Source organism: Cyprinus carpio, chromosome B3 (assembly GCF_018340385.1).
Source record: "Cyprinus carpio isolate SPL01 chromosome B3, ASM1834038v1, whole genome shotgun sequence".
NCBI lineage: Eukaryota > Metazoa > Chordata > Actinopteri > Cypriniformes > Cyprinidae > Cyprinus > Cyprinus carpio.
Window position 1 is genome coordinate 5,245,311 of NC_056599.1, and position 18,846 is coordinate 5,264,156.

Genomic DNA, 18,846 nt, shown 5'->3' on the forward strand with positions numbered 1-18,846 from the left:
ATTTGGGTTATTTTGGACTAACCCAACGCTGGTTATTTTAACCCAACCAGTTTGGTTATTATGTTTAACCCCGCATGCTGGGTTGCTTTTTTATGGTTTAAAATTGCTACATTGCTAGGCTAAAATGAACCCAAATTGAGCTAGGCATTAAACTTACAAATATTGTTCATTTTGACACTTTTACACACAAATAATAACTATCAAAAGGTAAATATTTATTAAAAACAAGAGAAAACAGTCGAAAAGTAACATGCATGTAAGAAGAAATGCAGAAAAATATGGCATTAACTGCTACAGAGTTTATAAATAAAGCATTGAACATTTGTTGAATATAACTTTTATAATATATAAACACTATTATACAATAATTGTACAATTAGTTAAGTTCTTTACAAACATTCTGGCATGACAGTACAAAAATGAACCACAACGTTAACATTGATATTATAACATTTAACAGATGTGTGCATGTGTATGAATGACAGAGTGTAAACTCCATTTCTACTAAACACAGAACAAGCATTTAACATTTTGTTTTTACAAATAATACACTTACAGTTTGATTCATAGTCCATGAATACAGATAATGCATCACTGTCAATTTTCATGATCTCTTTAGCATATTTGATGTAGTCATGAAGAAGCCCCATCAGCACAGCATGTGACATCTTCTACATCATCCAGGGCAGCGTCCTCCTTTAAAACCAATGTTGCATCAGTTTAGAGGAAAGGACATTCTCTTCTTTGACCAGCGGGAACAAAGAAGACACGAGCTCAACAAGTCTGAAATATTACATGCAAAACATTACTTTTAACAATTACCACGTCAACAGCCTCAAAATAATTGTGCTAGTCTTTATTACATAACGCCGTTTCCTTTAGGAAACTAACGTACATTCAGTTTAACCGTGAAAAATAAGATAAATTAACATGACCGTTTATTAACACCTCAAAAAGTGCAGATATTGTAAAATCTTATGTAAATATGACATAAGACACTGACGGACGTTACATTAAAAGTAACGTTACGTTACCTCTTCCGTTCAGTAAAAGAGGCCATTAAGACCTCCGTTTCTGAGGGGAAAATTGTGTCCGCATGTTTTTCAATATAAGCTCTTTTATTTCCGCCTTTCATGAAACCTCAAAACACTCCTGGACATAAACAATGAATGATAACTTTACATTTTTAATTTTTACTTACCATAACGTCTTTCACTCGATTCTCGCTTCTTTCATGCTGAGAAAATGGCAACGTGCGTGTTCTCTTTCATGTCCGCGTTCCCAACCCAGCACCGCTGGTTTATGATCAAGACCAATTTTCAACCCAAACTTGGGTTAAAACACCCCAATGTCCTACTCAGCAGTCTTAACCCAGCGTTTGGGTTGAAAAAACAACCCAGCATTTTTTAGAGTGTAGCTATTGAATTGTTAGACTTCTGGCTGAGAATCAAACTGTTGCTGAAGCGAAGCTGCTAGTATAACTGTGCTGTTTGCCATCAGTGAGGAACCTCATGACATGAAACTTAATTATTAGAGCATTCCTGATCACTGAGAAAAACCTGGGCTTTCCTCTGCAGCGTCTGCTCTCTGTAAACAGGAGGAGAGGAGAAAGACTGCATTCTGTTATTTTGGTCTTGGTTTGAGGAATTAAAGGTGGAGACATTGATAAATACACTCCACTCATCTCCAGTGCAGATTCTGGATTGATACTCATTACTCATGTCATGTGTTTGATTCCTGATCAGAAGAGCAGAATGTTGAACTGAAACCCTCTGAGCCGTTCAGTGAGGTTGAGTTTCTCATGACTCTAATGGAGAACGCTTGAGGAACTGTATTTCACACAGTTCATCTACTGGGATCAAGAGGAAGCAGATGAGATTCTGTTGTTCTGAATTAATTTCATCAGCTATGTCTCAGATCATCTCTCCAGATCTTCAGAAGTAAAGCTTCATCCATCATCATCAGGTCTGAGTGCCGCAGCAGAGCGTCCATCACGTGAGAGAGATGCTGCTCCACACTGGAGATCTTATGAGAAACTCAGCGTTCAGGAGAGAAACTGAAGGACGTTCTCCTGCAGAACAAGCTCACCTGCGCAGACACCATACTCCTACATCTATATCTGCGTCTGGAAGGTGTTGTCTTCAGGAATGAGTGAAGATCCTGTCATCATCCTCCATAAGCTTCTTCAGTCCAAAGATAAACATCAGCTGATAGAGACAATGGGTCTCATTCAGTAATAATTGCGTACGTTTTATACGCACATTTGAACTTCTCATGAAAACTTTCCGCCTAATTCACAACACGTGCGTATGCACATGAGCTTGTTCTTAAACTCGTTCTTCTGTTAGTGAAGTTGGAGTCTTCTAAATGAGCGCCCGCGTGCACGAGGTTAGTAATTAGCATAATACACGCCCAAACCAGCTCCATATAAGGGCTTTCCACAAAGCGGCACTTGTCCAGAGAAAGACAATTATGGCACCAAAACAAAAGACAAAGAAAAAGAACTTTAACGATAATGAACGTGAGGTTTTGCTGTCGGAGGTGGAAGCCAGGAAAAATGTGTTATTAAAAAGTGTATCCACTGGCGTAACGGGCACAGGGAAAAAAGAAGCATGGGATACGGTAACACTAGCCATTAATGGTTTCACCAGAAATTTGGACGGTTGCCGAATAAAAAATAAAATAAAAAAAAAGTGGTTTGACATGAAGTTCGAGGCCAAAAGAAGAATTTCAGTTCAACAGAGGAAAAAAGACATGGGTGGAGGGCAGGGGCCACCTGATCTGTCTGCTTTCGATGAAAGAATGGCTGCAAGGACAGTCAAGCTTGAGTGGCATTATAGAAAGGAGTGAGGGTGAAAGTGACCTAATACAGGACCAATTACAACACGGTAATTTGTTTAAATCAAAATCTTTATTTTAAGGAATTTATTGTTATTAAAATTATGTAATTATTTTTTTTGTAAAATTATGTAATTTCAGTGTTTATCTCCATTAATGCGAGTGGAGTATTTAATGTAAATGTGTATATCGACATGAAAACTGAGTCTAAAATCGCTGTTTACTTTATTACTTTTCTCACTTCAGGACCAGGGTTCTAGACCATGTGTACACACTCTTTTTCCTGGAGAGAGAAAAGTAATGAAGTAAGCAACGATTTTAAACTATGTTTTCATGTCGATATACAAATTTACATTAAATACTCCACTCGCATTAATGGAGATAAACACTGAAATTACATAATTTTACAAAATACATAATTTTATTAACAATAGTCGACATGATTGTCCTGTGGTATTCTATGTTTTAATGACAGAAAGGATTGCTATAGGTGCACAATAGAGACTGTCCTCCTCCAAAAAACGGCCCCATAGGTCGTCTGTGCAAGTAGCTTATTACGACGTATAGTTATGTTTTTAAGTTAAGCGCCTCTAACGCATATATATATATATATATATAAAATGAAGAAGGCATGGCCAGGAGTTTTCCTGACAGTCGTAGTGTAAAATTTAGAGAGGACAGTAGGCCTTTTGGCAGGTGTTGGCTCAACATCCTCACCATGGGTATCAAACTTTAAATCTTCTATTATCTCCTTGACACCCTGTATCACCTCCTGACGCCCTCTTTCATCCAACATTTTCAAACTTCGCAGATTTGGCATAAGAAAGGTTGCTATTCTATAAAGCATGTGAACCGAATTTGGCAAAGTGCTGTCTCTTGACAGTAGTTCTTTCAGCCGTTTCACACAGACTGTTGCGATTTCAGAGAGCAGAGGGTCTTTTGTGGCTGATGTACAGTGCTCAATTAATCGCACAGACCACGGAAGAACTAGCGAGGCACTTGGAGTCGTGTTGTCGGTTTCCAAGTCGTCAGTTGCCTCTTTGAAGGGTTTTAGGCAGTGGCGCAAAAAGTGGGTATGCGCTATATGCGGCGCATAGGGGCGCCGCACCATGGGGGCGCCAAAGAGATGGTTAAATTTTTTTATTTTTAAATAATAAAAGTTATATAAATTTATATAAAAGTTATATATAAAAAAGTTATATAAATTTTAGAGGACTAACAGGCTAGAGTAGGCACCGGTGCCCTCATAAGATTCTGTGCTGTCAGACATACAGGCTACAGTTACATCTTCTGGGTGACATGTAAGCTGTAATTAGGGTCACATCTCTATCTCTATCTTTAAAGATCTGTGCTATATTTATGTGTATGTGTGTGTGTGTATGTATGTATGTATGTATGTATGTATGTATGTATATATATATATATATATATATATATATATATATATATGTGTGTGTGTACATACCATACCATTATGGTAGGCTTACAGTGGCTGTCTGATATACTTTAAAATAAACATTTATTATTTTAAGCCCATACATGATGATGTCCGGCACACTTATTTATTTAAAAGATGGGGGGGGGGCGCCAAAATTTTTTGCTGCATACCCCCCTAACACTGGATAGTTGCACCCCTGGTTTTAGGAATGATACTAGTAACTTGAGCGTGCTGGTGTTGATGCGTATCATCTTGTCATGATTTTTGCTCTCAGTCAGCACAGATGCGATGTCTTCGTACTGTTCCAAAACAGAATTCAGCATGTTCCACCGTGTCTCTACGGATTGTTTCAGTGACATTTTTAGCTTGGCCTGCTGTCCTGAGTGTTTGAAATATGTGACCAACTTTTTAACATCAGTTAGAAGCCCAGCGATCTCTGGAGACATTTCCATTACGGCAGGACCAAACGCACTGGACAGAGTCACGTTTAGTATGTGCGCTGTGCAGTTTAGTCTTGTGTATCCTCGTAAGGCACTGATCATGTTGGCTCCATGATCTGTGACAAAAACTATTTTTCTTTCTGTTTATTTCTGTTGAATGAATGATAATTTTTTGTTATTTTTTATGTGGGTTTGTTTGATTTTTTTCAGTCTTTTTTGTGGTTGTTTGGTAAGGGACAGGAAAAAGCACTCTTGAATGTAGCTCAGATTGCTCATTAACGTAATGGGTGGTTGCCGACAAAAAATACGTTTTGCGATGTCTGTTGTAATTGTACATCCGAATTTGTGTATTACTGCAGTGATTTCGTCAACAACATGTCTATGCAGACTCTGAGCCCTCTTTTCAATATTTCTTGATACTGTTGTTGGATGTGGAAGTATCGCACTGACATTAAACTTTCCGATTTTTGCTGCTGTGTCGACCAAATGTTGGGCCAGCTGATTAAAACCTTTTCCGGACACAGTATCACACGGCCGAATGTCTTGGCAAACAAATTCAACACATTTTTCTGTGGTCTCTTTTTTTAAAACTGCTCTGGCTGTTTGCAGGTCGATCGTTGTGCGACATTCATGAGAGCTAGAGAGCAGAGCAGACGGCTCCTTATGCTTTCGGATCGCTCTCGCACCTACTTTGCTGGTGTTTTTTTTTTTTTTTTTTTAAGCAGCGACGCTTCAAGTCAAACGAACGAACAAACACGTGCGCATAGATTTGCTTTGATTGTTTTCTGTAGATCTCACCTTCTCACGCGCAGCCCCACGATTAGTCGATTAAGTATAATACCTGCATGTTATTGGTCAAACTGCTTTGGATGTTTTAGGCAATATTAAAATCCTGGCCGCGACGTGTCCCGTATGAACGGCGCATATGGTCACCCTAGACCTGATGGATGGCAAACACAGGCGAAGGTGGCCACGGTGGTCAGTTGCTTCATCCAAATAAAGCTGCAGAATTGGCACAGCTGTGTTTAGATGGCAGTAGGATGTGGGCTTCACTGTCTGTAAATGTTAACAATATAAAGAACAATACATTTAAATAAAGCATTGTTTCATGTCTTGTTAATAATTATTTATTTTTATGTTGGTAAATTTTAAATTACATTTTGCTTAATTTACTTATATATTACTTTCTGTAAGAAAATATGCAATATAATTAAGTATTGATCAGCATTTATCATTATTATTGTGCTTAAGTGTTGGGGTTAGCAAGCAATGCAAATCATTCTGGGTTAATCTTACTTTTTAATTAATAATACTTATATTTGTCCAGTATAAAATATCTTCTCCAAAGACGACCTCTGGCAGACCTATGTGGTATCTACTGATGAAATCAGGTGTTGGTGCACCTGTCAGTCATTTATTTCAAGTTGTTGCTCTTGTATAACATCATAGGTCACATGATAACGTAAACATGGCGGATCGTATTCATACTCAACAAGATTTGACTGTAGAGTACTTACTCTTTAAGCACTCGTCAAGTAAGTACTTACTGAAATTCAGTACCTACTCATTGAGTATTTTGATTTCGGACTCAGCCGCTGAGTTTAGCAGTGCGTCATGTAGAGAAACCATATCACTGCACTGCATGTGGCAAGTGTTTCAATCATTCATCTGCTCTACACAATAAGGCCCAGTACACACAGAGATGCATTTTTAGCTGTATTCATCGAGATGGATCCAGTGTTTTGGGAACCGGGTCCCAGAGTGGATAAATCTGAAAACAACAGCAAGAAAGCTTTTTTGTGTGTACAGTCAGTCTGTATATTTTTTAAAACGATGTTATCATCACTGCACGTCTTTACCCATGTCACTATGTCATAAACAACAGCAAAGCCAGAGTGCATGTTTGTGTTAAGCCTAGCTTTACTAACTTCACTAGATTGTCTTGTTGTTGTGTTGTGTTTGTGGTAGCACACAAGGTTTATACACATGCTCCAAGTCTTCTCTGTTTTTAGTGTATCTCTGTGGCAGATTTACAGCGCCACATACTTGTCTGATTTGTGTACTGCATCGTTTTGAGTCGGTTTCAGTGGTTTTGTGCATACAGATATTTCTTGGGATGATGCTGCGTTTACGGAGGAACAAGGAAAAAGCAAAGATTGCATATGGTAAACTCTGGCTTGGAGATGATGAGCCCTAAGTAGATCTCTTCAGATCCAGCACTTTCAGATCAATGTGAAGAAATGTGAAACAAGAATGCATCGAGCTATAAAATATACAGTCTTCTGAATAAATCTGTCCTAACCTGAACATGACAAAGAAATATTATCTAAAGTTTTTACAGGGAATAAAGTTAATCTTAGACACCAGCAGATTCAGATCATTTACATTTAATCATTTAGCAGACACTTTTATCCAAAGCAACTTACAAATGAGAACAATAGAAGCAATCAGACCAACACGAGAACAACAACAGTATACAAGTGCTATGACAAGTCTCAGTTAGTCTAACACAGAACCCGTAGCCAAGTTATTTATTAATTTTTTCAAGAATAGGATAAACAAGAAAAGGTAAGTGTATTTTTTAATTAATTATTCATTGTTATTTTTAAAACAAGTTATTCTTCTATGGTATATTTAGAAAACGCAGGTGCGATATATACTGTCATGTAGATTTGCAATTGATCCTTATTTGCTTCTCTTTCCGTAGGAATGAATGTTTGAACTCAATAATGAGCCCTGGGGCTAAATTATGAAATTATGTGATATCAGCTCTAATGTTAACTGTTCTGATTTTGGTGTTGGGGAAATGAAGGAAATACACTTACAATTTATTATTGGTATATAAATATTATCAAGCTGACTGTATCTTGCAAACTGTTTCTACATGTGATAATATCCAGATATCTGTCTGCGATGCGTTTTAATATTTTTGCGATAGAAGCAAGAAGCAAGATCTATTGTACTTTAGGGCTGTGTGATTAATCTAATTTTTGATTGAGTTTGACTTCCGAGGATTATGAAAACAAGTTGCTTGAGTTAATGCCATACATCAGAGACAATTTCCAAATACATGTGTTTCAAATAAATGCTACACCATACTGCTGCTGCTGTTGTTCTTTCAATGAGCGAATTTAAAGGGCATGCAATAAATGAAATGCCAAACGAACATACAATAATAAACCTTTGTCTTTATCAAAAGTAAATCATGACACCACATAAAATATAAAAAAGTGTAATAATTTATCCAGTTTAATAAAATAAATGAACACTAATAAAATAAAGTAACAAACTGACTCGAATAGGCAATATATATATATATGTATGTATATGTGTATATATATATATAGAGGGTTTTTTTTTTACATCATGCTAAAGTTTTACAGACTGTGAGCCATTCACACTTCCCATAAAGGACTGATTATGGAAATGGATTGGTTCTTTTGTATTGCAAACACGATACTTGACTCTGAACTGCTGCTTATTATTCTTTTGTCTATTATATTCTGACCATTGGCGGCCGTCTCAGATTGCCTACGCTTCATCATTTCATTGTTGTTGTGTTCAGATCAGAGTATATTTCCCTCCTCATAATCACTGCACACGCACTGATACCAGAAACACTGCTCCGCCTTCGATCAATGGATAAAGTACTTCAGTATGTTTGAGATGTTATGTTCATAACGTAGCCTATATAAAATTTAAATAACAGGAGAGTTTCAAAGTTTCTTAGTCTTTTGTTTGCAGACTTTTTTCCTACCACATGCCAAACTAATAACATGCTTGTCAGAATTTAAAATGTAGCCTGTAATTGCTGCTTTCTGCTGTGCAAATTTTGTTGTGATGACAAAAAAAAAAAACAGCAAAACAGTTATTTTATCTACAGATCGATGCATTTCTTACAGATGTCTGATCAGATACAGATGAAGTAGCACTGTAAGATTACATGTGAATGTGCTGTAACGTTATCTGTTTAAATCATGCTTTAAGCCGAAAATATTCAGTAAAAGGAACAGACAAACTCCTTGAGAACTAGCCTGTAACTTCCCGCTCGGTTATTGTCGTCATTATAACATTCTGATCTGAGAGATCCATCTGTATCAAGCTATAGCTAAATATGTTTAACGTGAATTATTGCTGAATATGCAGTTATATTACGGGCTGTTGGCATGAATTGTACTTGTGATGGAGCGCTCTTGGAGCGAGTGAAAACCACGACGCTCAAACTCTTAAAAAACCCGCTCCTCGCTCCAGTCAGAAACACACCGCTCCGCTCACATGCTGTAGTTCAGGGGACATGATCGAGGAGCCACGCACTAACCCAACAGATGGGTTACACAAAAACTACCCAACACTGGGAAAATAACCCAACACAATGAGCCAACAGGCATAAAAAATTATAACAGTAACCCAGAATTTTTTTTGAGTGTAGTGATGATAAAAATCAGACTATATTTAGATTCACATAGACATGCTGCTGTAATAGTTGATAAATGACAATATAATAGTATTTTCTTACCATAGAGCAGTTTAATGGGGTTTTAGCATACATCTTGTCTCATATAATCAGTTTCTAACAGCAAACACTCAGAATAAAGTGAGATGATCTGCTGATGATCTGAATGTCTTGTTGAATGAGTGTTGATGGTCTGAGACTCATCAATATTAACAGAGCTGCTGAAAAGACTCATTATTTCATGTCAATAGTTCCTGTTTTCACCTCATTTGTTATGCTGATGTCTTCAGATCTCCTGTAAATTGACACTTAATGCTCATTTCATTAGTGTCACCAGACTGAGGCTATTTGGTTTTAAAGTATGTATATTTATTTCTGTGTTTATGCTTTCAACTGGTTTCATCAGTGAAGCTCCTCCCACAGTAATTCACCAATAAATCCAGGAATATCTCTGTCAGTTCACAAGTGAAGACAAGCATCAAATCATCAGAAGAGCTGAAATCTGTAAAGACTGAGTTTATTAAAGAGGACAGAGAGAAGATGAGCGATCCAGAACCTTGCAGAATCAAACACACTGAAGATACTCAAGAACAAACAGGTTGGTGATTATTCTTCATTAATGATGCTGAAGAACATTCATGTTATAAAGACTCAAGCACTTCATCAGGGCCTGTATGTATAAAACTTCTCAGAAATGCAGTGTGTGTTGTGTCATGATGTGACAGAGACAGCACACCACACATGAACAGGCTTTCAACCAGAGTCTCGACTGTGAACACAGGAAACCTCGCAAAAACTCGCGAGACTTCAGCATAAGGATGGCGGACAATATGCAGGAAAAAATAGTAATGATAGTGTTTTAGAATGATTTTCACAGAAAATACACAACACGTTGTATAAACATTCGTGCTGTTGCCACAAATCAACAAGCTGATCCTCCATCTCTGCTGTCCACATCAATTTCACTTTGTGCTGCGCCATGACTATATATATATGAGACCACAAAACCTGTCTCAAGTAGCACATCTACTTTCTGCTATTACATTAGTGCTGTCATCTTTATTTTCAGGCCTCATAGAAGGGAACGAGGAGAGTGAAGAACTGAGTGAAGTGGAGGAGGAACATCATGACAAACCCGGAGAAAAACCTTTGAGTCGCTCAGAGACTAAAAATACATTTTTAAAGACAAGAAGAGGCAATAAATCTTTCACCTGCACTCAGTGTGGAAAGAGTTTGAAAACCAAACGTATTCTTAAGATTCACATGAGTGTTCACACCGAGGAGAAACCATTCACCTGTGATCAGTGCGGGAAGAGCTTCACACAGAAAGAGCAACTTAAAGGGCACATGAGGATCCACACTGGAGAGAAACCATTCAAATGTCATGAATGCCGTGAGAGATTTTTTAGTAAATCCCATCTTGAACGTCACGTGAGGTCACACTGGAGAGAAACCATTCACATGTGATCAGTGCGGGAACAGTTTCCCACATAAACAAAATCTGGAGCTTCACATGAGGATCCACACCGGAGAGAAGCCGTTAATGTGCAATCAGTGTGAAAAGAGATTCTCAAACAAACAATGTCTTGAGCTTCACGTGAGAGTTCACACTGGAGAGAGGCCACACGCGTGTCATCATTGCGGAAAAACATATCTAACAGCATCACAATTGAAGACACAAGTTCATATGAAGGAGAAGCCACATTCATGTTCTGTGTGTGGAAAGAGTTATTCACTGCTGCAAAGTTTAAAAGCACATCAGAAAACACATACAGCTGTAAAAGCTTATATGTGCTTTGAGTGCGGGAAAATGTTTACAATTGCAAGCTGTTTAAAACTGCATGAGAGGATTCACTCTGGAGAAAAACCTCACAAGTGTTCACACTGTGATAAGAGATTCAGTCAATCAAGACACCTAAAAACACACGAAAGGATCCACAGCAGAGAGGAACCTTACACATGTGATCAGTGCGGAAACAGTTTCACTTTTAAAAGTCAGCTGAAGACACACATTCAGATCCATGCAGTGGAGAAACCAGATCACCGCAGTCTGAAATCACTGTAAGTAGTTCATCTTTATGTGTTGAGAAACAAAGTCTCTTCTGATGAAGAGCTGTGATGAGCAACAGGCCGTTTTGTTGGCCATTTTGTGTCACTTTAATCGATTTGATGCTGTTTTTAGCAGAACTATCCAGAAAGCAATGGTTGAAAGCAGAAGGAGAGAACAGAGAGAAGATGAGTGATCCAGAACCTGCAGAATGAAACATCATGAAACTGAAGAACAAACAGGTTGGTGTTTATTCTTCATTCCTCAGTCAGCATGCTGAAGAAGTCTGTGTTGTGTAGTAAATAATGTGATTGCTTACAGATTACATGTCAAGCCTGCATCAGTCTCGTGGTCAAACAAGTGATTTGTAACACAAATCATCTTCATGTCATTAAAATAGATCATAATCGTGTACAGCAGCTTGATTGAAATGACTCTTGAACTCAACAGTGATCTTGACTTTAGGCTACACTTTCTTTCTCAAACTATTATTTAATGTTTATTTTAGACCTGAGAAAGGAAAACAAACAAGGAAAACAAGAAGCCAAAAACAAAATTGTCACCTGCCCAGAAGCACATATAAATCAAGTCTGAAGATTCACATGAGGATCCACACTGGGACAGAGCCCTTCACCTGTGATCAAGAGCTTCAACCTCTGTCTACACGTTCTGAAGAAAGACCATTTTACCCGTTAAAACAGTTTCATTGAGCATCAGTCCTGAAGAAACACCTGAACATTCACATAAAGCAGAAGATTCATTCATGATATAAGAAAGTCCTTTACTACAAATGCTGAACTGAAAGAGCACCATAACAAATCTCACTTAAAATTCTCTCTCCAATCTGTCAGAAACTTTGGAAACACATGAAAGGATTCACACTGGAGAGAAACCACATCCGAGTTTGATCATTTATATTGTCTACACTCATTGTCAACATCCCTTGATTTCAGAATTAGAATCTCAGAATATTTCTTATAAAGTGCAGATTAAATCTAATTACTTTTCCTGGTAACACAGTAAAGTAAGTTACAAATCTACAAATCTAAGACACTCTAAGGTTTCTTCCTAAATAGTCAGAATCACTGTAAGTCTTACTGATATTGAGTAATATAATTTGGAACACAGTAAAAAAGGGGGAAAAAAACATTCCGCCTACATTTTATTAGTAAATAGATGCCTGCAGATGACTATATTTGGGAGCTATTAGCTGGAAAACACAATGGGATCAAAACCTGAAGCCTTACCAAGAAAAATTTACCAATTTTTTAACAATACCTTAGAAAATTTGTGTATTACACATGTTTATATAAGTTTATGTCTAGGCGCTCCCCCCAAAAAAAGGACACTTGGAGACTCCAAATAGCCCTTTGTAACCATTGACACATAAAAGGCTGTAATTCTTGAATGCTTCAACTTACAGTCATAATTTTGGTCTCTAATGAAAGGTTACACTCAGAGCTATTCTATTACTTATCCAGATTCACTGTCAATCATTGCTGACACATTACTAGAACATTTTTGTTTTTTTTCAATTCTTGACTCTAAACTTTGTGCAAATAAAGAGACAAAACAAGTGCTATGGTATTTTTTATATATATATATTAAAACACACTAATGTTTTACACTATATAACTATTTACAAAAAAAAAAAGTAGTTATAAAAAAATAAGTTACAGGTTATTGGCAACATGCCACTCATAAAAATCATGACTTGGCAAAAAGCACAAAGCCACATCACAAGAAGAGCACTTCACAGGTGTCTTTGCATGGCAATGTCTGCACCTCAGACGACCTGTGGTGCTGTCTCCACTTATATGTACAGGCTTGTGATGTGCTCTGTGTGGAGTAGGCGATGAAGCAGGTCTGTCAACTGCTGCTGCCGCTGCCAGCTCTTCAACAAGAGTCTCTCTGAATGCCTTCTGGTGCATTGGTACCTGTCCTTTACCTTTAGTGATAACCTTGTAAAGAAGGAAGGCATTCACAATGGCAATGTCCATGAAGTGATAAAAAAAATGTCTTGTACCACTTCTGGGTCTTGTGGATGACTTTGTAATAGCTGATCAGGGCATCAGAGAGGTCCACTCCACCCATGCACCTGTATGGACAGAACAAAACAACATTGAGCCACATTTTATTTATTTTCAAATAGAATAAAAGATGGTTGATTATATAACACCTACCGGTTGTACTCTTTCACTGCTGGTGGAACAGAGTGCCCATCCTCATCTTTGACTCTCCTCTGAATGGTATCCCCCGTATGGGCTGTGTGGATTGTTGAACACATAAACACATCTCTTGTGTCTCTCCACTGGCTCCCAGTCTTCATCTGATTCAGTGTCAGGTGATTGTCTTTGATAAAAAATAAAATAAAATAATTTTACAAAACATTGACATCTTTTCTGTATTCTACTTTTTTTCCCATGCTTACACATAAATAAACAATAACATGCAAACAAACAATCAGACATTTACACCGGTGCATGAGTATGCATTTGTGCACACACACACACACACACACACAAACAAAGGCATGGATACATGCTCACACAAAAACATGGTCGAAGGCATGACGCATCTCCAAACGCACACACAAAGGGATGAATACACGCGCTAACCAAAACACCGTCGAAAGCGTGATGTTGCAAACACACACACACACACACACACACACACACACACAAGTGGATGGATTGATGTTGACACACAAAAACACGGTGGAAGGCATGACGCATCTCCAAACGCACACACAAACAAAGGGATGAATACCTCACCAAAACACGGTCGAAAGTGTGACACCTCAAACACACAAACAAACACACACAGGCATGGATACATGCGCGCACCAAAACCAAACATTTGTATGAGCGAATAAATGAACAAACACATGGACACGATCTCACCACATACCTCAGTACATACAGTAAATGTTATCAAATATAATGAAACACTTACTTGTCGAGAGTGACGTCCTCCCCGTCCAAAAACAGATCCTCCGCTATGGAGTCAACAGATGAGACGTCGCTCTCTTCGTCACTAATGTCATCTTCCGACTCATCACTGTCACGCCGAGTGTATTGTTCCACAACTTCTTCAAGTGAAAAGTTTGTCTTCATCGTTCTCTTCGCCATTTCTCTCTTCGTCAAACTTTCTCCAAGCTCAAAAACTCTCTGTGAACGGTCCACTATATGAGTGTCTTTTGCGCACGCCCCATGGCGCATGACGCACGAGGTCCTTTCACCTATTGCGCACGGAGCTATGTGTTGATAGTTTGATCCCCCCGGCTAAAAATGCATATTAATTTTCTCAGAATTTCATTGGCTATCAGAAACGACAGTCATTTCCAAACTCTGATGCAATAGGCTCGATCTATTGTCCATCAAAGAGAGGCTGACCAGTCCATTGAAGGTGAAGCTTATTGGCTATAACTGGCCATAAACACCTCATAGAAGCAGCTATTGGCTCAAGAGAGGTGTCTATCAAAAGGGCAGAGTTCAGCGGCCATTTTAAGACCATTGTTTTCATGATCTGTGCAGGCAAACACAAGTTACACGTGAGAAAACACAGATGTATTGATTGCTCTATCAGCTAATCTGAAATGATACTACTTCAGTCTGTGGATGTTTATCAACATATACATGTGCTATGGACTAAATATTTCACTGAACTGGATAGTCTGGACCCTTTCCAGTGTAACTACACCGTTTTTTTTGGAATGTAATGGATTTTTGGACCAACTAAAGGCATTATAGGTGAGTTTCCTCAGTTCTTTTATTGTTTTTGTCGGTTATTGCCGGGCCAAGACTCGAACCCACAACCCTGGTGCACTCGACTAGTGAATGGCGTGTCCTTTCGAAAGTGATCTGACTGGAGGTACCAGTCGTCCAGACGGCTTCTGGCCGACTCGGCAGGAGGTTCTCACTCCAAACCGAGCTCATCAACTGCCTTGGACAGGAAGCTGCCCAGCTAACAAATTTATGTTCTGAGAACGTTTTCCTAACGTTCCCTTTTGGTTGTGGGTGGTGTTGCTCTGCAAGCCTTACGTGCCTCAATTGAAATAATTTATGTTGTTCTTGAGTGTAACGTTGTTTATTTTTAAGGAGTAACTCTGCAGCTCATAATTATTATATGTTCAGCAGAATTTAGCATGTTGTACATTGTTGCAGTTAATGTGCAGCAAAGTAATCTTTGAACAGAGATATAGTGTACTATTGCATTTGTAAGTTTGTATTTACTTAGTAATAAGCATTTCTTATAACACTCTATTCAAGTCATCCATAACAAAACTATAATTTAATTTTGATTGTGTTTGGTTTATTATATACCTGCTATGCATGTAATAATTCTTTGATATTTATATAGAGAGTTTACATTTACTGATTTATGCCTGTATCTCTATTTCAGAACCACACACACTTTAAACCTTCATCTCAATAAAACACATAAACGGAACATCTTGTTTGCATTCTAATCGATGCCCCCTGGTGGTCACAACCTTCTAAAGACCAGTCAATTATACAGTCCTTACCAATCACCATAACAATTGGTCCTTCGAGCCGGATGACGCGTGGTCACCATGGGATTGTTTAGAGATGTTCTCGGATCAGTATACACACCCAGTAGATGCCCGACCCCGCCGAGAGACCCGGCGACCATCCTGCATGGAAGACTATGACATACCCCTCCAAGCATTGCAGCCGCCCTCTCGTTTGCCTCATCCATCGCTTAACCTGTCAGAGCAACAGCGGCCTTACGACAGCATGGTTAGATTCCCAGAGAGACACGCCAGGATGACGCCTCTCACACCACCACTGCTGCATGAGGACGGGAGTGTCATTCGGGGAGCGGAAGCTGTCTATCCACGTCAGTTTGAGTATACAGAACCCCTCTTTCAGAGTACGCCTGCCTCGGCCAGATCAAGGTCTGCCCCAGAAACAACGCCTGAGGTCCTTGAAGTTCTTTATAAGCTGCGGGAAGATAATCTAAGGCTGCAGCAACAGGTAATGGACATGCACAGGCGACTTGACGCCCGTACTTCCCTTCCAGACCTACCAGCACTGCGACAGACAGCCCTTTCTCCTTTCCCTACAACAGCCCCCCCCCAACAGCAGTATAACATAGAGCAGGATGGCGGTGCGTACCAAACCACACCAGTCCCGCCACTTGTGCAAGTTGGTGGTCATACTCTGCCTAAGGATGATGATGACTGGCCACCGCCACCACCTCCAGTAGCAGACAACGTTTATCAGCCACTATCACAGGACCTTATGGCAGAGCTCATAACAGCACTGAGAAACATTAGGATGGCACGTCAGCAGGAGTCTCCCAGACATCCTGAGCCCCATCATTCAGTGCCCGGGGTACAGACACCAGAGTACTGTGCACCCTACACCCCACAAAGATGTGAGTCGCTGCCCGAAGAGCTGCAACCCTCCCACCACCATGAGACAGTGTACCGCGGGCCTAAACCCACAATCCCTGCATTCACCAAAGGGGATCCGAGAGAGTTCGCCAGGCTTAAGGTTGCTCTGGAGAACCTACTGCCTGTGGACGCTACAGAGCGCTTTAAATACCAGATCCTGGTGGATCACCTGAAGTATGAGGAGGCACTTCTAATAGCGGACTCATATACAAACTCACTACAGCCCTACACTGACATTATGACAAGCCTAATTGAGCATTATGGACAGCCTCACCAGCTAGCACTCAGGAAAATAGCTGATCTAATGGAGGCCCCTAATATTGCACGTGGTGACTCCAGTGGGTTTAAGCGATTCGCTCTGAAAGTGAGAGCACTCATGGCGATGTTAGACCAGCTTGGGGACAGTGGAAAGACTGAGCTCCATTGTGGTTCACATGTGACACGGCTGATGTACAAACTGCCTCATGATATACGAGCTGAATTTAAGAGATTCCTGTACCCAATGCTTGTGACAATCCCAAGCCTATTGCACTTTTCTGACTGGCTTGACTACGAGCTGAAGATGCAGGAGACGGTGTATGAGCCTCTAACCAGTGAAAACAAGAGCAGAGCAGGACCCAGGACAGAGCGCCGCCGTGACGCTAAGAGTGGCAAGAATACCAACATCATGCACACCACAGACCAACCTGAGAGCACACCGGCAGTAGAGAAGGCCTTATCTAGCACCAAGCAGCCAGAGAGGACAGCATACTGCCCTTACTGCTCTAACACGCAACACTTCCTAGATAAGTGTGCAAACTTTGCACAGCTTACAGTGGAACAGATAACAGCGTGGATTAAGACCAACAAGAGGTGCTGGCGATGCGGTCGCACACACCAGGCTGCACAGTGCTGCTTGAAAATAACATGTCACAAGTGTAAGGGGAGACACCTGCAAGCTTTGCATGAAGTGAATATAAAACCTGCAGCTGAGGATACATCCTGTCTCATCAGCACAACAAATGAAGTTCTGTACATGGACAGGCGGGCTGGATGCAGCCAGGTCCTACTGAATGTGAATAAAGTGCTGCTGCATAATGGTGAACACATCTTGGAGACATATGCCATCCTTGACGATGGATCGGAGCGGACCATTCTCCTCCCTGCAGCAGCGCAGAGCTTTAAGCTTACTGGTGATCCGGAAAATCTGATCTTCAGAACTGTTTGGCAAGATATCAGGGTTCTGCACGGCACTGCAGTGTCGTTCTCTATCTCCCCAGTAGACCATCCAAAGAAGTCCTTCAAGATATACAGAGCATTCACTGCTGATCAACTGGGTCTGGCTGAGCACACTTACTCAATGAAGGCACTTCAGAGGAAGCACAAACATTTAAGAGGCCTCCCTCTCCAGACGATTAACAGAGTACAACCCCTGCTGTTAATCAAGTCAGATTACACCCACTTAATCACTCCAGTGGAGCCTGTACGTTTGGAACCCCACGGGGGACCAGCCGCAGTGAAGACAAAGTTGGGCTGGACACTTCAGGGGGCAATCAGGTACAGCAAGCAGCAGGCAACATCACAACAGTGTCTGCATGTCTCCACCCTTTCACCCACTAACGAGCTTCTACAGAGTGTAGAGAGATTGTGGCAGCTGGATGTTCTGCCCTACAGGAGTGAAAAGCTTGTCACACGCTCCAGGCAGGATCAGGAAGCAGTCCGCCTGCTGGAGGCGAAGACCACACGAGTAGAGATTGATGGAATTCAGCGCTACGCTACTCCCCTCCTCAGATCGAAGAACATGCCACTGCTTCAGGCACCTAAGGAGGCTGTGCTAGCTAATCTCCGCAGTACAGAGAGGTGTCTGCTGCGAGACCCTCACAGAGCAGCCGTATACTGTGCAGAGATTGGAAAGCTGGAAAATGTGGGCTATGCAGTTAAAGTGTCAGAAGAGGAGCTGAGCAAAGCAGCTGACTCCTGGTTCATCCCACATCACATGGTGAGCCATAACGGAAAGAACAGGATTGTGTTTAACTGCTCCTTCATGTATAAGGGAAAAAACCTCAATGAACTGCTGTTGCCTGGGCCCACCTTAAGTTCCAGTCTACTGGGTGTACTGCTGCGCTTCAGAGAGCATGCAATTGCTATCAGCAGTGATATCAAGGGCATGTTACATCAGGTGAGGCTGCACCCAGAAGACAAGCCCTTGCTGCGCTTCCTGTGGCGAGA

General features: G+C 40.3%; 1 protein-coding gene across 1 annotated transcript; it reads left to right on the top strand.

Annotated features, from left to right (window-relative positions):
- Positions 1–9,639: 9,639 nt before the first annotated feature.
- On the top strand, positions 9,640–10,636 carry LOC122136703 (gastrula zinc finger protein XlCGF8.2DB-like). The gene is made up of 2 exons (XM_042721129.1): positions 9,640–9,767; positions 10,239–10,636. The coding sequence occupies exons 1-2, from the start codon at positions 9,710–9,712 to the stop codon at positions 10,634–10,636; spliced, it is 456 nt and encodes a 151-aa protein (XP_042577063.1). The 5' UTR covers positions 9,640–9,709.
- The last annotated feature ends 8,210 nt before the right edge of the window (positions 10,637–18,846 follow it).

What these genes read in the sequence shown, in the direction of transcription:
- LOC122136703 (XM_042721129.1), top strand. Translation starts at nt 9,710, where the DNA reads ATGAGCGATCCAGAACCTTGCAGAATCAAACACACTGAAGATACTCAA. An exon ending in AGATACTCAAGAACAAACAG is followed by an intron (nt 9,768 to 10,238) that starts GTTGGTGATTAT and finishes CTTTATTTTCAG; the next exon opens with GCCTCATAGAAGGGAACGAG.